This window comes from Coregonus lavaretus (assembly GCF_964263955.1).
Source record: "Coregonus lavaretus genome assembly, chromosome: 12".
Classification (NCBI taxonomy): domain Eukaryota; kingdom Metazoa; phylum Chordata; class Actinopteri; order Salmoniformes; family Salmonidae; genus Coregonus; species Coregonus lavaretus.
Window position 1 is genome coordinate 23,380,955 of NC_139999.1, and position 24,126 is coordinate 23,405,080.

The following is a 24,126-nucleotide window of genomic DNA, read 5'->3' on the forward strand; positions in this document are numbered from 1 at the left end:
AGAGAATTGGATGTTCGTTTTAGAGAATTTGGCAGTATGTCCAACCGGCCTCACAACTGCAGACCACGTGTAACCTCGCCAGACCATGACCTCCACATCCGGCTTCTTCAGCTGCGGGATCGTCTGAGACCAGCTACCCGGACAGCTGATGAAACGGAGGAGTATTTCTGTCTGTAATAAAGCCCTTTTGTGGGGAAAAACTCATTATGATTGGCTGGGCCTGGCTCCCAAGTGGGTGGGTCTATGCCCTCGCAGGCCCACCCATCGCTGCGCTCCTGCACAGTCATGTGAAATCCATAGATTAGGGCCTAATTTATTTATTAAAATTGATGATTTTCTTATATGAACTGTAACTCAGCAAAATCGTTTAAATTGTTGCATGTTGCGTTTATATTTTTGTTCAGTATAGATTACAGAGAACAACCCAACTAGATTACAGAGAAAAACCCAACTAGATTACCTTCTAACAACAAGTCTACTGTTTTCACAGGGGTGTGTGTGTGTTTATACAGTGGCTTGCGAAAGTATTCACCCCCTTGGCATTTTTCCTATTTTGTTGCCTTACAACCAGGAATTAAATTTGATTTTTTGGGGGGGTTTGTATCATTTCATTTACACAACATGCCTACCACTTTGAAGATGCAAAATATTATTTATTGTGAAACAAACAAGAAATAAGACAAAAAAACGGAAAACTTGAGCGTGCATAACTAATCACCCCCCCAAAGTCAATACTTTGTAGAGCCACCTTTTGCAGCAATTACAGCTGCAAGTCTCTTGGGGTATGTCTCTATAAGCTTGGCACATCTAGCCACTGGGATTTTTGCCCATTCTTCAAGGCAAAACTGCTCCAGCTCCTTCATGTTGGATGGGTTCCGCTGGTGTACAGCAATCTTTAAGTCATACCACAGATTCTCAATTGGATTGAGGTCTGGGCTTTGACTAGGCCATTCCAAGACATTTAAATATTTCCGATTAAACCACTCAAGTGTTGCTTTAGCAGTATGCTTAGGGTCATTGTCCTGCTGGAAGGTGAACCTCCGTCCCAGTCTCAAATCTCTGGAAGACTGAAACAGGTTTCCCTCAAGAATTTCCCTGTATTTAGCGCCATCCATCATTCCTTCAATTCTGACCAGTTTCCCAGTCCCTGCCGATGAAAAACATTGATGGTGTTCTCGGGGTGATGAGAGGTGTTGGGTTTGTGCCAGACATAGCGTTTTCCTTGATGGCCAAAAAGCTCAATTTTAGTCTCATCTGACCAGAGTACCTTCTTCCATATGTTTGGGGAGTGTCCGACATGCCTTTTGGCGAACACCAAATGTGTTTGCTTATTTTTTTCTTCAAGCAATCCGTGGGATGTTCAAAGTTTCAGATTTTTCTTATAACCCAACCCTGATCTGTACTTCACCACAACTTTGTCCCTGACCTGTTTGGAGAGCTCCTTGGTCTTCATGGTGCCGCTTGCTTGGTGGTGCCCCTTCCTTCGTGGTGTTGCAGACAATGGGGCCTTTCAGAACAGGTGTATATTTACACTTAGATCATGTGACAGATCATGTGACACTTAGATTGCACACAGGTAGACTTTATCTAACTAATTATGTGAGTTCTGAAGGTAATTGGTTGCACCAGATCTTATTTAGGGGGTTCATAGCAAAGGGGGTGAATACATATGCATGCACCACTTTAACTTTATTTATTTTTTAGAATTTTTTGAAATACGTTTATTTTCATTTCACTTCAGCAATTTGGACTATTTTGTGTATGTCCATTACATGAAATCCAAATAAAAATCCATTTAAATTACAGGTTGTAATGCAACAAAATAGTAAAAACGCCAAGGGGGATGAATACTATTGCAAGGCACTGTAGAAGTCAAGGTCAATGATACACAGTAGGTGCAATGTTTATTTCGTTCCCTGATTGCCGCTCTCTAATTTGCCAGTTGAGCCGCTGCTGTACACATTGATGTATTTGTCCAGGAGTGAGGGTGCAGGGCTCGCCCCTCTCACAGCCACCTGTCACGATCGTTAACGAACGAGAAGGACCAAGGCGCAGCGTGATATGCATTCATGTTTATTTAACGAATATACACACAACCAAAACAACAAACGAAACGTGAAGTCCAAGGTAGCACACAAACAACATACCTTACACGGAACAAGATCCCACAACCCACTAGTGCCAACAGGCTACCTAAGTATGGTCCCCAATCAGAGACAACGAGCTACAGCTGCCTCTGATTGGGAACCACCCTGGCCAACATAGATCTAAACGATCTAGAAACTAAACATAGAAAACACAACATAGAAACTACACACCCTGGCTCAACATTTAAGAGTCCCCAGAGCCAGGGCGTGACACCACCACTGTTTTAGACATAATTAATTGCTTGAATGGTGTCTGACTTTGTGTGTGTAAGTGCGTTAGTATGTGGTAGGATGGAAAGAAGTATGTTTAACTGGACACCAACTCTGTCCTTTTCCATCTCAGCTGAACCATCCAGAGTCTTAGGCTGCTTATCCTTGGTCATTTAAAGAGCGACTGCCCCTAAAAAGCAACTAATCCCTTTGGAAACGGCCTATGTGTCATCGATATCAGTCAGAAACATGTATTATTGTGTCAAAATTGACTACAAAGTGTAAATAGGATAATTTTGGTAATAAAGTCAGTCTCATCTAAAATAAGTTTGGAACCTCAGTGCTTCACAACGAGTAAATGAAGGTTGGGTTTGGATTACAATTATGTCAACAAATCATGCCCCCTTTTGCCAAGCTCCATGCCCCTCTGCCCACTTCGATTCCCTTCATTTTAATGGGGCTCCGTTTCATCACCCCAAACGTGTTCAAAGGACGGCAGACTGAAAACCCCTATACGGATTGACAATGCCTCCACAGTCAAAGTTCTGTGGTTTGCATGCCCTGCCGAAGGACCCTAGAATGTGGAATAGGTGGTTGGAGTTCGTCGGTCCCCAAGGCTGCACCAGTAACGCTAGCTTGGTGTGCAACGACTGATGGTGGTGAGTATAACCAGAGATACTGGAATATCATGACCTCTCTGATGTAACTTAGCTAATGACGTTAGATAACGTTATTGCTGGTTATGTACAGTGAGGGAAAAAAGTATTTGATCCCCTGCTGATTTTGTACATTTGCCCACTGACAAAGATATGATCAGTCTATAATTTTAATGGTAGGTTTATTTGAACAGTGAGAGACAGAATAAAAACAAATAAATACAGAAAAACGCATGTCAAAAATGTTATAAATTGATTTGCATTTTAATGAGGGAAATAAGTATTTGACCCCTCTGCAAAACATGAGTTAGTACCTGGTGGCAAAACCCTTGTTGGCAATCACTGAGGTCAGACGTTTCTTGTAGTTGGCCACCAGGTTTGCACACATTTCAGGAGGGATTTTGTTCCACTCCTCTTTGCAGATCTTCTCCAAGTCATTAAGGTTTCGAGGCTGACGTTTGGCAACTCGAACCTTCAGCTCCCTCCACAGATTTTCTATGGGATTAAGGTCTGGAGACTGGCTAGGCCACTCCAGGACCTTAATGTGCTTCTTCTTGAGCCACTCCTTTGTTGCCTTGGCCGTGTGTTTTGGGTCATTGTCATGCTGGAATACCCATCCATGACCCATTTTCAATGCCCTGGCTGAGGGCAGGAGGTTCTCACCCAAGATTTGACGGTACATGGCCCCGTCCATCATCCCTTTGATGCGGTGAAGTTGTCCTGTCCCCTTAGCAGAAAAACACCCCCAAAACTATACACCCCAATGTTTCCACCTCCATGTTTGACGGTGGGGATGGTGTTCTTGGGGTCATAGGCAGCATTCCTCCTCCTCCAAACACGGCGAGTTGAGTTGATGCCAAAGAGCTCCATTTTGGTCTCATCTGACCACAACACTTTCACACAGTTCTCCTCTGAATCATTCAGATGTTCATTGGCAAACTTCAGACGGGCCTGTATATGTGCTTTCTTGAGCAGTAGACCTTGCGGGTACTGCAGGATTTCCTTCACGGCGTAGTGTGTTACCAATTGTTTTCTTGGTGACTATAGTCCCAGCTGCCTTGAGATCATTGACAAGATCCTCCCGTGTAGTTCTGGGCTGATTTCTCACCGTTCTCATGATTATTGCAACTCCATGAGGTGAGACCTTGCATGGAGCCCCAGGCCGAGGGAGATTGACAGTTATTTTGTGTTTCTTCCATTTGCGAATAATCGCACCAACTGTTGTCACCTTCTCACCAAGCTGCTTGGCGATGGTCTTGTAGCCCATTCCATCCTTGTGTAGGTCTACAATCTTGTCCCTGACATCCTTGGAGAGCTCTTTGGTCTTGGCCATGCTGGAGAGTTTGGAATCTGATTGATTGATTGCTTCTGTGGACAGGTGTCTTTTATACAGGTAACAAGCTGAGATTAGGAGCACTCCCTTTAAGATTGTGCTCCTAATCTCAGCTCGTTAACTGTATAAAAGACACCTGGGAGCCAGAAATCTTTCTGATTGAGAGGGGGTCAAATACTTATTTCCCTCATTAAAATGCAAATCAATTTATAACATTTTTGACATGCGTTTTTCTGGATTTTTGTATTGTTATTCTGTCTCTTACTGTTCATATAAACCTACCATTAAAATTATAGACTGATCATTTCTTTGTCAGTGGGCAAACGTACAAAATAAGCAGGGGATCAAATACTTTTTTCCCTCACTGTAGGTACAGTATATGCTCTCTACCAACAATAACCCTGTGGCACAATGAACTTGAATCACGTTATCAACAGTTTTCACGACACTCTATAATAGCATCCCCACTCAAACACCCTCCATCTCCTTCTTCAGTTGGGTGTGCCAGAGATACCACTTACTGTATATTCCGCTTACAGACTTGTATAGTAGTTAAACGTTACAAAGTAATACTCACGCTGTGGATCCATCACATCTGGGAAATGCTTCATAGATGGTAACCGCCGTGAGTACAGGACTTAAGTGCAAAACTTGGGATTTTCGTCACAGATATGAGACCACATAGAAAGGAGATACAGCCCATCAGTACGAAGTGACACAGATGGTTGAGATGTATCCCAAAGGCATGCTGAGTGATCTAGGAATTATGAATAGTGCTTGTGCTGTCAAGATTTCCCTGTGCTATCTCTTCCTCAGAGTGTGTCTTCTGAATACATCAGTGTTGTACACACACACACACACACTCTCTTGCTCGCTCTCTCTCTCTCCTCACTGCTGTAGTGTAGCGTCTTGATACAATAAAGTGGATTTTAACATTCAAATTCTCTTCTCACTCTTCTGTGAAAAGATCAAATGTGTGATTAATAAATTATCTGTAACAGAGAAACAGGACACCCATTTCCATGTGAAACATATCATGTCACTATTTAACCCTTGTCTCTCCCTGTGGTCTTGTGTGTGTTCCAGCTGGGGGACCCAGGGGGACTTCACCACCACACACCCCCTCCCAGCCGTCAAGGTGAAGCTGTTTACTGAGAGCACAGGAGTACTGGCCCTGGAGGACAAAGAGCTGGGCAGGGTAAGAGCCTACACGACTGGAGCCATAGTTAGCAGCAAACTCGTTTTTCACATTTCAAAACAGTTGCTATTTTGACATGAATATGGTGTATACATTGATACTATCTTATACATATACATAGACATATATATTGATACAACCTTACATGGCTGTGTGCTTTATGTATGACTTGACTTGACTTGTATAATAGGTATACTAGATATGCCATTGTGCTTCCAGGTTGTGCTCCATCCGACCCCCAACAGTCCCAAACAGTCAGAACTACATAAGATGTCTGTGTCCAAAGGCTGCCCTGACAGTGACCTGAAGATCAAACTGGCTATCCGCATGGACAAGCCACAAAACATGAAGCACTGTGGGTAAGTTACGCTGTGCTGAAACTCTAGATCAAACAATGGTTTGCTTCCATCTAGTGGTACTGACTGCATAACACACACTTCCAGAACAGAGACGATCGACCAAGACCAAAACAGGCAACCTTTACTTTATCTAGACCTTTAAACTATTATCTTCAACATACATTGAGCATTACTGTGTAATTGGCACTGTGACATCTGAAAATTTACATTTTTCAAATATTGTGCTACTGCATTTATCAAGCCTACATAATTTTTGTGAAAGAACAAAAGGAAGTCTTCTCCTTCAGTACTTCACTGCTTTTTCATGAGAAGAACCGTTTTCGGGATGGTGTCTTGTCTCACAAACTCCTCAATATCTCAGCCTCTGTAGACCGTACAGTTGAATGGCTGCTATGGGTGGATTCAGAACAAAGGAAGTGTGTAGGCAAAACACACAATTCAGGAGGGGTTTAGAACCGGGTCAGAACCCCTCAAATGTTGCCTGCAGCCTATTGGTATTGACTGAGTTAAAGAGAACATTGAAAAAGAGTAAGAACTCTGACTGTCATGAATGGATATCAAGTAAAAGGTCTTGGCACCCTCCTCACCCCAGATCAAATAACAAATAATGATTGTGATTAGGCTGATGGCTAGTGATAGAAGTGATGCGACAGCACCAACTCAGAGACATAAGGACACGTTAACGTCACACTCCTTCCTTCCTCCCTCCTCCGGTGTCCTCCATTGTGTGTGTACGTGTGCACGTCCTGCTCTATGGGGGAAGCCTAAGTGCTGCCTAGTGTCTGGGTTTTGAGGCGCTCCGCCTGTCTCCCTCACTCACTCCTCCATATGCTTCCTGTACAGGGCCTGTGGGGCCTGATCTGTTCCTGGGGTGGCCCTACAGTAGCCTGCATTGGGGCCCTTAGCTCCCTGTACCAGACTCTGCCTGACAGGCTGCTGGCAGCCCCCTTGCCCGCTGCTCCTTGGGCACTAGTTTATTCAGAGCGACAAGCCCTGATGCCCCTAAACTAAACAGGAGGGTACACAGCCAGAGGGAGGCTAGCCCAACCAGGGGAAAGAGTTGGCAGAGGCAGGCAGAGCTGGGGTTCTCACCCTCAGATGTTCTTTTCCAAAGCCCTCCTTCTCCTTCATCTGATCTCTTCACAACACAACAAGAAACAACACAACTAATTCTGTACTTCCACAGACTCAAGACTGATAGCATTCATCAAACCAAAGCGCAGTGATCATACCCACATGTAGGGATGTCCACTGGCACATACTGTAGCTGGAGTTCTGGATGTGTCAGGGGAATTCATGGCACTCCCATCCACGAACCATGTTCTGCTGTGAATTAAGTAAATACCAGAAAACCGTTAATTTCCCACTTTAAACCCATGCACAAACAAGGTAGCCTTTGCTCTAAACCCTTGCCACAGTAAAAGGTAGCAGTAATAACTTTTAACCATAAGAGGTCAGTAGAGACATTTTACTGTAGCACAAGTAGGGTTGCAAAGGGAATGTATATTACTGGAAACTTTCAGTTTACCAGCAAACTACCAGAATTTTGGTATCTTTCAAGGATTCTATGTAATCTATTACAAGACATCTAGTGGCCCTTTTCGGTTCTTCTGATTATCACAGGTGTCTGTAATCATCTATGGCCCTCTGTGTGGCCTTACCACATGTAAAATATCTGAAATAATTAAATAAAAATATAGAATGACAGATGTTAAACATTATCCTATATATAAACCATACACTTTGTGAATACCATTGGTGTTTAATATGAGGGTTTCAGCCTGAAATATTTTTTAACAGTTTTTTATTTTGATATGTCAGCATCTATTTGTTGTCAATGTCTCGGTGACAAACTGGTGGCAGTTGTGAAAAATGTGACAGTTGGAAGAGTTGCAGAGTTAATTGAAAATAATGCCATTGTTTATTACAGGCTTTTTTCATTAATTAGGCTGTTGTTCTCTTGAAACATATGGTCTATGTACTAAACTCATGGACAATATGGACACAGATATAATACATTAATAATATATATGAACAATAAAAAAAATATGTTATTCAATTATAAATTACCAAAGTTATGATAGATTACCATAGATATTCTGTTAATTACCCAAATTACTGAAGATTCCAGTAACTTTGGTAAATTACCGGTAGCTTTGCAACCCTAAGCACAAGCATCTCTGTTATTGTTTGCCAACTTCCATTGGCTCAAGGTGATGTATACACTGAGTGTACAAAACATTAAGAACACCTTCCTAATATTGAGTTGCACCCCTCCCTTTTGCCATCCGAACAGCCTCAATTCGTTGGGGCATGGACTCGAAAGTGTTCCACAGTGATGCTGGCCCATGTTGACTCCAATGCTTCCCACAGTTGTGTCAAGTTGGCAGGATGTCCTTTGGGTGGTGGACCATTCTTGATACACACAGGAAACTGTTGAGCGTGAAAAACCCAGCAGTGTTGCAGTTCTTGACACAAACCAGTGTGCCTGGCACCTACTACCATATCTCGTTCAAAGGCACTTCAATCTTTTGTCTTGCCCATTCACCCTCTGAATGGCACACATACACAATCCATGTCTCAATTGTCTTAAGGTTTAAAAACCTTCTTTAACATGTCTCCTGCCCTTCATCTATACTGGTTGAAGTGTATTTAACAAGTGACATCAATAAGGGATCATAGCTTTCACCTGGATTCACCTGGTCAGTCTATGTTATGGAAAGAGCATGTGTTCATAATGTTTTGTATATTTATCATTATAAACTGGATGGTTCGAGCACTGAATGCTGATTGGCTGAAAGCCGTGGTATATCAGACCGTATACCATGGGTATGACAAAACATGTATTTTTACTGCTCTAATTACGTTGGTAACCAGTTTATAATAGCAATAAGGCAACTCAGGTGTTTGTGGTACAGTGGGGAGAACAAGTATTTGATACACTGCCGATTTTGCAGGTTTTCCTACTTACAAAACATGTAGAGGTCTGTAATTTTTATCATATGTACACTTCAACTGTGAGAGACGGAATCTAAAACAAAAATCCAGAAAATCACATTGTATGATTTTTAAGTAAAGCATTTGCATTTTATTGCATGACATAAGTATTTGATACATCAGAAAAGCAGAACTTAATATTTGGTACAGAAACCTTTGTTTGCAATTACAGAGATCATACGTTTCCTGTAGGTCTTGACCAGGTTTGCACACACTGCAGCAGGGATTTTGGCCCACTCCTCCATACAGACCTTCTCCAGATCCTTCAGGTTTCGGGGCTGTCGCTGGGCAATAAGGACTTTCAGCTCCCTCCAAAGATTTTCTATTGTGTTCAGGTCTGGAGACTGGCTAGGCCACTCCTGGACCTTGAGATGCTTCTTACGGAGCCACTCCTTAGTTGCCCTGGCTGTGTGTTTCGGGTCGTTGTCATGCTGGAAGACCCAGCCACGACCCATCTTCAATGCTCTTACTGAGGGAAGGAGGTTGTTGGCCAAGATCTCGCGATACATGGCCCCATCCATCCTCCCCTCAATACGGTGCAGTCGTCCTGTCCCCTTTGCAGAAAAGCATCCCCAAAGAATGATGTTTCCACCTCCATGCTTCACGGTTGGGATGGTGTTCTTGGGGTTGTACTCATCCTTCTTCTTCCTCCAAACACGGCGAGTGGAGTTTAGACCAAAAAGCTCTATTTTTGTCTCATCAGACCACATGACCTTCTCCCATTCCTCCTCTGGATCATCCAGATGGTCATTGGCAAACTTCAGACGGGCCTGGACATGCGCTGGCTTGAGCAGGGGGACCTTGTGTGCGCTGCAGGATTTTAATCCATGACGGCGTAATGTGTTACTAATGGTTTTCTTTGAGACTGTGGTCCCAGCTCTCTTCAGGTCATTGACCAGGTCCTGCTGTGTAGTTCTGGGCTGATCCCTCACCTTCCTCATGATCATTGATGCCCCACGAGGTGAGATCTTGCATGGAGCCCCAGACCGAGGGTGATTGACCGTCATCTTGAACTTCTTCCATTTTCTAATAATTGCGCCAACAGTTGTTGCCTTCTCACCAAGCTGCTTGCCTATTGTCCTGTAGCGTAGCCCACCCCAGCCTCGTGCAGGTCTACAATTTTATCCCTGATGTCCTTACACAGCTCTCTGGTCTTGGCCATTGTGGAGAGGTTGGAGTCTGTTTGATTGAGTGTGTGGACAGGTGTCTTTTATAAAGGTAACGAGTTCAAACAGGTGCAGTTAATACAGGTAATGAGTGGAGAACAGGAGGGCTTCTTAAATAAAAACTAACAGGTCTGTGAGAGCCGGAATTCTTACTGGTTGGTAGGTGATCAAATACTTATGTCATGCAATAAAATGCAAATTAATTACTTAAAAATCATAAAAATGTGATTTTCTGGATTTTTTTTTCTGGATCAAATACTTGTTCTCCCCACTGTATATTGGCCATATACTCTGCATTGCGTCATGCCTAAAAACAGCCCGTAGCCATGGTATATTGGCCATATACCACATCCCCTCTGGCCTTTTTTCTTAATTGTAACATAAAAGAATGCATATGCTTTTTTAGTATGCCACTTCTCCAGGACATAATGATGCAACACAAAGTTGAATATTGTAAAGCAGCCTCTGTAGAAAGGACATCCACCATAGTCCACACAACCTGTTACTAAACCATTGCTTTTGTTTACTTAGGTACCTATGGGCTATTGGTAAAAATGTGTGGAAGAGATGGAAGAAGAGATTCTATGTCTTGGTGCAGGTAAGAACAAAAGACTTACAACTAAATAACCATGGCCAGCACTAGCCCAAAAAGTGAGATGTTATGTGTTTTAACTGTCAAGCTATAGTACGTTTCTTCCTCTAGTTGACTGGGATGATAAAGGTCTAATACAGTTCTTGTCAGGAGCTTTGTAGCTGTAGCAGCCATTTTTTGTGCATCCTCATTTGGAGCATTATGCGGTCTCCCCTGTGTTCGGGAGGATATGTCTCAGAGCGAGGAGTTGACAGGCGATTGACAAACCAGAGTGTACGCTGGCTGGCCTAGCACTCGCAGCTAAAAGAACCCACAGAATGCTCCACTCACTTGCTCCCAGCAATACATACAGCATGTGACAAATACCGGTCAGTAGACTGCCACTGTGGGTGTGTGGGTGGGTGTGTGGGTGGGTGTGTGGGTGGGTGGGTGGGTGGGTGGGTGGGTGTCTTGTCTTGTCTTGTTCATGACAGTGAGATGAAGTGTGTGTGTTTTTGTGTGACTGTTGTGCGTCATGTGTGAGTGTGTTTCATAGAGAGATAGACATCAAGCATGTGCTTTGTTTGTGTTTAATTTGATTTGTCAACTTTCTTCTTGCTTCTGTTTTTTGTTATGTTAAGTCACGTGTAAGTATTCAAGACATTCAATACTCTATTGGTGTTATGATGGACTCAAATGTATTTGTACTTTTGGAGATTATGGGGAAATTCTCAAAACAAAAGTGAGGGCAAATACATTTAAGTTAGCTTTACCATCAATAGAGTATGTCCCCTTTTGTTTCTTTGTTTTGCCTGAAAATTATACATTCAGCAGTTAAGTACGTTGTACACAACGGTAGCTGTTGATTCACACTTTCACTGTTTTCTTCTTATATGAAAAATGGAAATAGCCTATGAAAAGACAACAGTGTGCCAACTTCAACTGGTTCAGGAGATATATGAAATATAAATTAATAATTTAAGTGAGAAACAAAATGTTTGGGTTTGTTTCTGAGTTTCTGAGTTAGCTGTGTTAATTACTGTGGATGAGATTCACCATCAGCACTCTGTGATGTTCAACCCTCCTCTGAAATAACTTCACAAACAGCAAGTTCATATCAGCTGCATGCCAATGTGGCATGCACACCAGACCTGCACACTGGATGTGTATTTTATTATTATTTTCTGTGTGTTTGAGTGGCCCGAATCAACTACCTCTATTGGAAGTATTTGAAAGTATTTTCAAATAATTTAATATAAATAGTATACTATTTGACAGTATTTTCAAATACATGGGTTAAATGCATGGGAATGCACTAATTGTAAGTCGCTCTGGATAAGAGCGTCTGCTAAATGACTAAAATGTCAATTGGATCACCCCCAAAAAATAAATGAGTGTATTTGAGTCAGTGTATTTTAGTATTTTCAAATACATGTCAATACTTTCCAAGTGTTTCCAAATACATTCCAATATTCAACTACTTGTCTTTTCAACAAAATAATATATCTGAATACTTACTTCGAAATGTATGTGAAAGTAATTAGTAATTGAACCCAGGTCTTGTACACACACACACACCACACACGCACTAAATGCCGTTTGATTGACATTTGCCGTGATACTCATAAATAGCACAGTTTACACTGGGGGGTATTTATTTCAGATATTAGTTTCCTGTCGAATTATTCATGAGTTGTTAATTACATGGAGTGAGTAGATAATTTACAGTGCTGGGTGATGGACGCTGGCATCACCGATGAAACATGGCAGCAACACGCCAACAACACGTCAGCTACATGCCAACAACACGTCAGCAACACGTAAACAGCATCAGCAACACGCCACCCCCCTCCTACCCTCACCCTGTTCAGATAGAGTTAATCCTGCCTGTAGTGGTAGCTGGCTAGTTGAATGCCCTGACATGTCCCTGCTCAACAGAACAGATTGGAGCCATAAACCAGTTTTTTATAATGTAAAGTGAAGTCTAATTATTCAGCAGTCTGGAGGCTGCCCTCCAACACAGCTGGCAGCAGCCACTCTCTCACTCAGCTCCCCTCCGCACTCTGGGTCTTTCTCCCTCCCTTCTTCCTTCACTCTCTCTTTTCTTTTTCCCTCTCTGTTCACTTACCCCCTCTTTTTCTCTCTCTCTTTTCTCTCTTGCTCTCTTGCTCTCTCTCTCTCTCTCTCTCTCTCTCTCTCTCTCTCTCTCTCTCTCTCTCTCTCTCTCTCTCTCTCTCTCTCTCTCTCTCTCTCTCTCTCTCTCTCTGCTGCTATGCACTAGCTCTGGAGTAAAGTTTTTAAGCAGTTGATTATGACAACTGGGGGATAGAGTTTGGGGGGTGGGGGGGCTATGGTGTTCCAGAGTTTCTTCAGGTGACATACTGACAAACAACCACATTGATCATATCTCTGGTCTGCCCCCCACCCACGCCCCACCACATCACACAATCCAATTTATAGACTCTCAACAATAACAAGGTTATAAGAACAAAGCATGTAGGGTAATCAGGGAGCAAAGTCTTTAAGAATCCTTTAACGGTCAGTTTGACAGCAGGTCAGCCAACCTCTGAGCCAATAGAGTCTCTCTCTGCCTCCTGCTCTGTGTCTCTGTGTCTGTCTCTGTGTCTGTCTCTCTGTCTGTCTCTGTGTCTGTCTCGCCTGGCCCTGACAGGCCCAAACATTAACAGGCAGGGGGACGTGAGGGGGAAGTGGGGGGAGAGACAGAGGCAGGCGAGGGGGTAGGAAGGAGAGGGGGAGTTCTGATGTGCCCCAGTGATGTCCCGAAGGCAAGGGGGCACCGTGAAGCTGGGTAGTGTCCCAGCGGCCCAGCGAGCTCCACCCGGGGCCTCATCAGAGCCCTGACAGTGAATATCTGTTGTCACACAGAGGCAGGCTGCAGCCAATGAGAGCTGCCACTTGCAGCAGAGGTGACAATGGCGCAGGATTGGCCGGGATCCGCGGGTTGTCGTGGCATGACTGGCACCTAGCAGTCAGGCTCCCATCTCTTGTGACAGGGTGTCACTCCCGCACTCGTCTGTCCACGCTGAGTGACAGAGTCAGGGCCATAACCCCGCCATGGCAACGGCCCTGGCAACAGCACCTTGACCACCCGCCCCCTTACTCTCTGATCCCCTCCCTCCACCTCTCTCTCTGTCCCTGTCTGTAGCAGAATAACGTAATAATCCAGAATATCACTGTATCCGCGCTGGATAGATACATACTGTACACTCACAAGCACATAAATACTCACTCTCTTCTCTCTCTCATCAACATGAGTTACTTTTAAAACACACATGCACACTCGCACCATGTTGCTGTTCATGGAAACATACAGTGCCTTCAGAAAGTATTCACACCCCTTGACTTTTTCTACATTTTGTTGTGTCACAGGCTGAATTAGACATTTATTAAATTTAGATTTTGTGTCACTGGCCTACACACAATACCCCATAATGCCAAAGTGGAATTATGTTTTTTGAAATGTTTACAAATTAATACAAAATTAAAAGCTGAAATGTCTTGAGTCAGTAAGTATTCAACCCCTTTGTTATGGTAAGCCTAAATAAGTTCAGGAGTAAAACTTTGCTTAACAAGTCACATAATAAGTTGCATGGACTCACTCTGTGTGCAATAATAGTGTTTACATGATTTTTAAATGACTACCTAATCTCTGTACCCCACACTTACAATTATCTGTAAGGTCTCTCAGTCAAGCAGTGAATTTCAAACACAGATTCAACCACAAATACCAGGGAGGTTTTACAATGCCTTATAAAGAAGGGCCCTTATTGGTAGATTGGTAACATTTCTAAAAAGCAGATATTGAATATCCTTTTAAGCATGGTAACGTTATTACCTACACTTTGGATGGTGTATCAATACACCCAGTCACTGCAAATATGCAGGCGTCCTTCCTAACTTAGTTGCCGGAAAGGAAGGAAACCACTAATGGATTTCACCATGAGGCCAATAGTGACTTTAAAACAGTTACAGAGATGAATGGCTGTGATAGGAGAAAAACTGAGGATGGATCAACAACATTGTAGCTACTCCACAATACTAACCTAATGGACAGAGTGAAAAGAAGGAAGCCTGTACAGAATAACAAATATTCCAAAACATGTATCCTGTTTGCAACAAGGCACTAAAGTAATACTGCAAAGAATGTGGCAAAGTAATTAACTTTTTGTCCTGAATACAAAGTGTTATATTTGGGGCAAGAGCATAGTGGTGGCTGCATCATGTTATGGGTATGCTTGTAATCGTTAAGGACTGGGGTGTTTTTCAGGATAAAAAAGAAACGGAATGGAGCTAAGCACAGGCAACATCCTAGAGGAAAACCTGGCTCAGTCTGCTTTCCAACAGACATTGGGAGATGAATTCACCTTTCAGCAGGACAATAACCTAAAACACAAGGCCAAATCGACACTGGAGTTGCTTACCAAGAAGACAGTGAATGTTCCTGAGGGGTCGAGTTACAGTTTTGACTGAAATCTACTTGAAAATCAATGGCAAGACCTGAAAATGGTTGTCTAGCAATGATCAACAACCAATTTGACAGAGCTTGAAGAATTGTTTTAATAAAATGTGCAAATATTGTATAATCCGGGTGTGCAAAACTCTTAGAGACTTACCCAGAACGACTCACATCTGTAATCACTGCCAAAGGTGGATCTAACATGTATTGACTCGGGGTGTGAATACTTATGTAAATTAGATGTTTCTGTATTCAATTTTCAATACATTTGCAAACATTTCTAAAAACATGTTTTCACTTTGTCATTATGGGGTATTGTATGTAGATTTTTAAAGAATCCATTCAGGCTGTAACACAACACAATGTGGAATAAGTCAAGGGGTATGAATACTTTCTGAAGGCACTGTACATTGTCACCGTCTCTCCACCAGCCATGAACCAAACTTGAACCAGCCACTCTTCCCCTGGTTTGGCCACTTCATTCATCTAATTATAATGTGATTATCCTTGTATACCCACTCACACTCACACACATTACTGACAAGAGGTTCAAGAGTGGGAAACACAGCTGTCACTTATCCCCTCCCATACTCTTTCTCTCTCACACACACACACACACACACACACACACACAAACACAGAGAGATTGCTTTCCCATATGCCTATCTTGACCAGCATCTGGTCACCAGTTATGCCTGGTGATTGGCTCATTAACCCATTAATCCCGGTTGGTTATCACAAACAAGTGGTCCAATGCCTGGGTTAAAGAAAATGTGTTATCTGTGAGATCAAGGTTAAAGTACAATGGGGGTAAGGACAACTGATAAGATATTATGCTCTCTTTCAGTCTGTTATTTACCTGGTATACTAAAATGGTAGTTACATAGTAATTACTAAGTAGTTTACCAATCCTATTACATTTTTGGAGTCCCAGTACTCATTGTACTATGCATTATCTTAAGAAGTACTAGTTAAATGGCAGTTGGAATAGTACTATGAATAAAATGTACAGTAACTAATAGTAGCCCTCTCTCCCCTCCCTTTGTGGTACAGGTGAGCCAGTACACCTTTGCCATGTGCAGCTACAGAGAGAAGAAGGCAGAGCCTGTGGAGCTGCTCCAACTGGACGGCTACACTGTTGACTACACCGACCCTCAGCCAGGTAACACACAACTGCGGCTGTCAAATGATTTAAAAAATGCAATCGAGTTAATCGAAGGATTTGTTGTGATTAATCACAATTAATTGCTCATTCAGAATTTGATGAAATTGAGCTGTAATTTAAGATTTGTATACAACAAACATTACAAGCATATTGATTGATTGATTTTGTAATGGTTAGCAAAATCATTTAATTTGACAAAGCACACTTTCTTTAACCTCAAAGTCATCACTGTTGTTTTGGATTATGTATTTTGGATGTTTTTAGTGTATTTTGATCGCATTCAAAAATAGTGTACTAAAATTACAAAACGTTAACTGGTTAACTTAGACAGCTCTACACACAAAACATGCACACGACCCTCAGGCAGGTAAGATAATCACAATCTGGCTTTACAGTGCAAATAAAGTATTTGTGACCTACATTAATAACCACCAACCATTTGTTCTCTTGGGAATTTAGCCTGTGCAAATAGAAGTCAGATACCTTTTCTGGAAATACAGTAACTACCACGACTCACTACTTGTTAGAATAGTACTTGTGCTACTGTGGTTGTCTCACCTAGCTATCTTAAGATGAATGCACTTACTGTAAATCGCTTTTGGATAAAACCGTCTGCTAAATGACTAAAATGTAAATGACTACCAGGGCCTAAATATATGGCACTGGTATTTACCAGTAGCACTAGCCCTACAAACACTGCTAACAGGGATTTATTCCTTAGGTCTGGATGGTGGGAGGACCTTCTTCAACGCAGTGAAGGAGGGCGATACTGTGATCTTTGCCAGTGATGATGAGCAGGACCGCATCCTGTGGGTCCAGGCCATGTACCGGGCCACGGGCCAGTCTCACAAGCCCATCCCCCCCACCCAGGTCCAGAAACTCAACAACAAAGCCGGATCTGCACCCCAGCTAGACGCACCCATCTCCCAGTTCTGTAAGTGTCACCCCCTGTTGTGCCCACGAGGCCCACCACACTCACGGTAGCTCTCATTGTTTCAGCTTCACAAAGAACTACAGTACCCAGCAATCTGCCACCCCAATATACACTGCTGTTATGTCTAATCTAACTCTATATCTGTCGAGATAGAGATTTCATTGGACTCCTTTTCGAGGTAACCTGTTTTGTTCTATTTTTTTCTCTCCACATGACACAAGTGTGTATTTTAAATTATACAAAGGGTGGGTCTTATCCTGGATGCTGATTGTTTACCTAGGGATGTGTGTGTAACAGTGTATTTTATGTAACCCGAAGCAACCACAGCGCAGTGTCTACATTAATATGGAGAAGAGAACACTCCCTAACTCTCTCTACTATCGTCACTAAATGTGGTTTTCATTATCACTCTCGCTCTCTCCTATTCAATATTTGTTATCACATGATCTCCCTTCTCTATCTATATCTATTAGTTTCACTATACAGTGAGGGAAAAAAGTATTTGATCCCCTGCTGATTTTGTACATTTGCCCACTGACAAAGACATGATCAGTCTATAATTGTAATGGTAGGTTTATTTGAACAGTGAGAGACAGAATAACAAACAATAAATCCAGAAAAACGCATGTCAAAAATGTTATAAATTGATTTGCATTTTAATGAGGGAAATAAGTATTTGACCCCTCTGCAAAACATGACTTAGTACATGGTGGCAAAACCCTTGTTGGCAATCACAGAGGTCAGATGTTTCTTGTAGTTGGCCACCAGGTTTGCACACATCTCAGGAGGGATTTTGTCCCACTCCTCTTTGCAGATCTTCTCCAAGTCATTAAGGTTTCGAGGCTGACGTTTGGCAACTCAAACCTTCAGCTCCCTCCACATATATTCTATGGGATTAAGGTCTGGAGACTGGCTAGGCCACTCCAGGACCTTAATGTGCTTCTTCTTGAGCCACTCCTTTGTTGCCTTGGCCGTGTGTTTTGGGTCATTGTCATGCTGGAATACCCATCCACGACCCATTTTTAATGCCCTGGCTGAGCGAAGGAGGTTCTCACTCAAGATTTGACGGTACATGGCCCCGTCCATCGTCCCTTTGATGCGGTGAAGTTGTCCTGTCCCCTTAGCAGAAAAACACCCCCAAAGCATCATGTTTCCACCTCCATGTTTGACGGTGGGGATGGTGTTCTTGGGGTTATAGGCAGCATTCCTCCTCCTCCAAACACGGCGAGTTGAGTTGATGCCAAAGAGCTCGATTTTGGTCTCATCTGACCACAACACTTTCACCCAGTTCTCTGAATCATTCAGATGTTCATTGGCAAACTTCAGACGGGCATGTATATGTGCTTTCTTGAGCAGGGGGACCTTGCGGGCGCTGCAGGATTTCAGTCCTTCACGGCGTAGTGTGTTACCAATTATTTTCTTGGTGACTATGGTCCCAGCTGCTTTGAGATCATTGACAAGATCCTCCCGTGTAGTTCTGGGCTGATTCCTCACCGTTCTCATGATCATTGCAACTCCACGAGGTGAGATCTTGCATGGAGCCCCAGGCCGAGGGAGATTGACAGTTCTTTTGTGTTTCTTCCATTTGCGAATAATCGCACCAACTGTTGTCACCTTCTCACCAAGCTGCTTGGCGATGGTCTTGTAGCCCATTCCAGCCTTGTGTAGGTCTACAATCTTGTCCCTGACATCCTTGGCGAGCTCTTTGGTCTTGGCCATGGTGGATAGTTTGGAATCTGATTGATTGATTGCTTCTGTGGACAGGTGTCTTTTATACAGGAAACAAACTGAGATTAGGAGCAATCCCTTTAATAGTGTGCTCCTGATCTCAGCTCGTTACCTGTATAAAAGACACCTGGGAGCCAGAAATCTTTCTGATTGAGAGGGGGTCAAATACTTATTTCCCTCATTAAAATGCAAATCAATTTATCAGATTTTTGACATGCGTTTTTCTGGATTTTGTTGTTGTTATTCTGTCTCTCACTGTTCAAATAGAACTACCATTAAAATTATAGACTGATCATTTCTTTGTCGTTGGGCAAATGTACAAAATCAGCAGGGGATCAAATACCTTTTTCCCTAACTGTATATCTATATTCATCTCTTCCGTTTTTCCTCTTTTTTGGTTACGGTTTCTCTTCCCCTGTGTCCCATTATATCAGTGTTTTTTTTTTTGTTATGAGCTATTTCCCCCACTTTCTTTCTCTCTGTCTCTGTATCTTTCTCTGTCTCTGTCTCTCTCTCTCTCTCTCTCTCTCTCGCTTTGTGTGTGTCCCTGGTCCCTAGCCCAGCTGCTGTAGGTCAGATCTCTGTGTCTGCTCTCTGTCTTTATGTCTCTCTGGTTTGTTCCTTCTTACCCCGCTATCTCGTAGCTGGATTCAAGGGTAAGTGCTTCCCTGTTGCTGGCACAGCTCAGATAATGCACACTGGTTATCTGACCAAAGCAATGTGCTCTCCTCCCTGTCGTCCTCCTCTTATTTTCTTCAGTCTCTTTATCTTATCTCTATGTCTTAGACCGCTCTAGAAAACGTTTATTTTGATTCTGTTTGATTCTTTTAAGGATTCACTTCTTTACCAGACTAGGATGCATGTAACTCTGATTTTGTTTGGTTTGCTTTGGTTATACTATCTGCATATCTGCATATTTGCCCCCTCTCTCTCTCTCTCTCGCTCTCTCGCTCTCGCCCTCTCTCTCTCTCTCTCTCTCTCTCTAACTTAATTGAACATTAACGCCCCTCTTAGAAAGGTCAATTTCCAAACACCAACTTGTATTTTTGTCACGATCGTCTGAAGGATGAGACCAAAGCGCAGCGTGTTGAGCGAACATCGTAGACTTTATTTATAAAAGAAACCACGATCGAAAACAATAAACCAAAATAGACGACAGTGAAGTTCTATGCTGAATACAACAAACAGCAACACGGAAACAAAAACCCACAAACCCCACAGGAAAACATAACAGTTAAATATGGCTCCCAATCAGAGATAACGAGCCAACAGCTGACACTCGTTACCTCCGATTGGGAGTCATTGATGACAACATACAACCTAGAAATACACCCCACAGACATGCAAACCTAGAAATACAACACCAAAACAAAAGACACCCTAAATGAAAATAACAACCCTGGCTCAACAATCAGAGTCCCTGGAGCCAGAGTGTTACAGTACCCCCCCCTAAAGGTGCGCACTCCGGGCGCACCAGCATACCGTCTAGGGGAGGGTCTGGGTGGGCGTCTGTCCAGGTGGCGGCTCTGGCCCAGGTCGTGGTCCCCACCCCACCATAGTCATTACCCACTTACTTAGCCTCCTACACATTACCACCCCCCAACTACACCCCACTGGGTTAAGGGGCGGCACCGGACTAAGGGGCAGCACCGGACTAAGGACCAGTACCGGGCTAAGGGGCAGCACCGGGCTAAGGGGCAGCACCGGGCTAAGGACCAGCACCGGGATAAGGACCAGCACCAGGCTAAGGAACAGTACCTGACTAAGTGGCAGCACCGGACTGAGGGGCAGCTCCGGACTGAATGGCGGATCCTGGCTGGCTGGCTCTGGCGGATCCTGCTGCTCATGGCTGGCTGACGGATCTGGCTGCTCATGGCAGGCGGAAGGCTCTGGCTGATCCCGTCTGGCGGAAGGCTCTGGCTGATCCGGTCTGACGGAAGGCTCTGGCTGCTCCTGTCTGGCGGAAGGCTCTGGCTGATCCTGTCTGACAGAAGGCTCTGGCTGATCCTGTCTGGCGGAAGGCTCTGGCTTATCCTGTCTGGCGGAAGGCTCTGGCTGATCCTGTCTGGCGGAAGGCTCTGGCTGATCCTGTCTGGCGGAGAGCTCTAGCGGCTCCGATCTGGCGGACGGCTCTGAAGGCTCATGGCAGACGGGCGGCTTTGTAGGCTCTGTACAGACGGGTAGTTCAGACGGCGTTGGGCAGACGGACAGTTCAGACGGCGTTGGGCCGACAGGCAGTTCAGGCGCCGTTGGGCAGACGGGCAGTTCAGACGGCGTTGGGCAGACGGGCAGTTCAGACGGCGTTGGACAGACGGGCAGTTCAGACGGCGTTGGACAGACGGGCAGTTCAGACGGCGTTGGGCAGACGGGCAGTTCAGGCCCCGTTGGGCAGACGGCAGACTCTGGCCGTCTGAGGCGCACCGTAGGCCTGGTGCGTGGTGCCGGAACTGGAGGTACCGGGCTGAGGACACGCATCACAGGGCTAGTGCGGGGAGAAGCAACAGGGCATGCTGGACCCTGGGGACGCACCGTAGGCCTGATGCGTGGTGCCGGAACAGGAGGTACCGGGCTGAGGACACGCATCTCAGGGCTAGTGCGGGGAGAAGCAACAGGGCATGCAGGACCCTGGGGACTCCCATAACGCCTAGTGCGGGGAGCCGGAACAGGGCATGCTGGACCCTGGGGACTCACCTCACGCCTAGTGCGGAGAGCAGGAACAGGCCGGGCTGGGCTGGCGACGCGCACCGTATCCCTGGTGCGAGTGGCCGGAACAGGCCGGGCCGGGCTGGCGAAGCGCACCGTCTCCCTGGTGCGTGGAGTAGGAACAGGCCGGGCTGGGCTGGCGAAGCGCACCGTATCCCTGGTGCGAGGAGTAGGAACAGGCCGGGCTGGGCTGGCGAAGCGCACCGTATCCCTGGTGCGTGGAGTAGGAACAGGCCGTACCGTACGGGGAACACACACTACTGGCTGCACCTTGGGACTAGGAACGGGCCGGACCGAACTGGTTACACACCCCAGTACCTCACGCCGTGCCTCAACACCTTCCCTCTCTGCTTTACCCAGTAGCCCCCTTGACCTGGTAGCCCACTGAATCCTACCCTTCTCTGCCTCCGTCAGCCCCCTTAACCTGGCCGCCTTCTGACTCTCCCTTGTGGCAGCCTCCTGCTGCTCCGTCGCCCAAGCCATGTGCCCCCCCCCAAAAATTTCTTGGGGTTGCCTCTCGTCCTTACGACGTTGGCCCTGCCGACGCCGTTGCTCCTCTCGCCTTCGCCTCTCCTCTGTCTCGCTCCATGGACGGCGATCCATACCGTCCAGGATTTCTTCCCACGTCCAGGACCCCTTTCCGTCCAAAAGCTCTTCCCATGTCCAGACCCTCGGCTCCTGGACACGCTGCTTGGTCCTCTTTTGGTGGGTTTTTCTGTCACGATCGTCTGAAGGATGAGACCAAAGCGCAGCGTGTTGAGCGAACATCGTAGACTTTATTTATAAAAGAAACCACGATCGAAAACAATAAACCAAAATAGACGACAGTGAAGTTCTATGCTGAATACAACAAACAGCAACACGGAAACAAAAACCCACAAACCCCACAGGAAAACATAACAGTTAAATATGGCTCCCAATCAGAGATAACGAGCCAACAGCTGACACTCGTTACCTCCGATTGGGAGTCATTGATGACAACATACAACCTAGAAATACACCCCACAGACATGCAAACCTAGAAATACAACACCAAAACAAAAGACACCCTAAATGAAAATAACAACCCTGGCTCAACAATCAGAGTCCCTGGAGCCAGAGTGTTACAATTTTCAAATCATATATTTCAAATACCAATAATAGTAAATATCACTGCCATCATCAACTCATATATTCCAACAGTTTTAATTACCAATATAGTGATAAAGGGTTTAGGCAGAAACAGGGCTAAAACCCACAACATAAACTACAATGGTTTATCGATAGTGATGTTTCACATAATTGCAGTAGAATTTAGGACGTAAATGAATTCAATGAAGTGGTTGTTTTTGACAACTACTGGAGGCCCCTGTGTCTCTCAGCAGCTGGTACTTACCCTGTTAAAAGTGCCGTGTCATGAATTAAACAGTGTGGTCTATGCACAATTATTTTGGGAAGCAATCAGTGAAATGTTACCAAATAACTACTTGCTAGTTCACACCTGCATATGTTCACTGTATAATGTAACACTGCAAATGCTAACTCTTGGGAGAAAAACAAGATTAAAAAAACCCCACTTACTATATGTTTTTTGGGTTTGCTAAATAATCTGTGTTTTTTATATATACACTACCAGTCAAAAGTTTGGACACACCTACTCATTCAAGGGGTTTTCTTTATTTTTACTATTTTTTTACATTGTAGAATAATAGTGAAGACATCAAAGCTATGAAATAGCACATTTGGAATCATGTAGTAACCAAAAAAGTGTTAAACAAATCAAAATATATTTTATATTTGAGATTCTTCAAATAGCCACCCTTTGCCTTGATGACAGCTTTGCACACTCTTGGCATTCTCTCAACCAGCTTCACCTGGAATGCTTTTCCAACAGTCTTGAAGGAGTTCCCACATATGCTGAGCACTTGTTGGCTGCTTTTCCTTCACTCTTCCGTCCGACTCATCCAAAACCATTTGTCACGTTCGTTGAAGGACGGGACGGACCAAGGCGCAGCGTGATATGCATACATGTTTATTATAACGAATAAACACAACGACAAAACAATAAACCAACGACACGTGAAGTCCTAAGGTAACACACAACAAACCTTAAACGGAACAAGATCCCACAACCCACTAGTGCCAATAGGCTGCCTAAGTATGGTCCCCAATCAGAGACAACGAGCGACAGCTGCCTCTGATTGGGAACCACACCGGCCAACATAGATCTAGACATACTAGATCCAAACATAGAAAATACAACATAGAAAATCACACCCTGACTCAACAAATAAGAGTCCCCAGAGTCAGGGCGTGACACCATCTCAATTGGGTTGAGGTCGGGGGATTGTGGAGGCCAGGTCATCTGATGCAGCACTCCATCACTCTCCTTCTTGGTAAAATAGCCCTTACACAGCCTGGAGGTGTGTTGGGTCATTGTCCTGTTGAAAAACAAACGATTGTCCCACTAAGCCCAAACCAGATGAGATGGCGTATCGCTGCT

At 44.3% G+C, this 24,126-nt stretch overlaps 1 protein-coding gene across 1 annotated transcript in view; it reads left to right on the forward strand.

Moving 5' to 3' along the window:
• Positions 1 to 24,126, forward strand: part of cadpsa (Ca2+-dependent activator protein for secretion a) — a gene marked incomplete at both ends in the record, with an annotated part of 176,643 nt that overhangs the window by 70,166 nt on the left and 82,351 nt on the right. Inside the window, 5 exons of the mRNA XM_084173711.1 lie at positions 5,433 to 5,544; positions 5,764 to 5,903; positions 10,598 to 10,664; positions 16,168 to 16,276; positions 17,001 to 17,213. Coding sequence (XP_084029837.1) covers positions 5,433 to 5,544; positions 5,764 to 5,903; positions 10,598 to 10,664; positions 16,168 to 16,276; positions 17,001 to 17,213 — 641 coding nt within the window. The remainder of the gene's footprint in view (positions 1 to 5,432; positions 5,545 to 5,763; positions 5,904 to 10,597; positions 10,665 to 16,167; positions 16,277 to 17,000; positions 17,214 to 24,126) is intronic.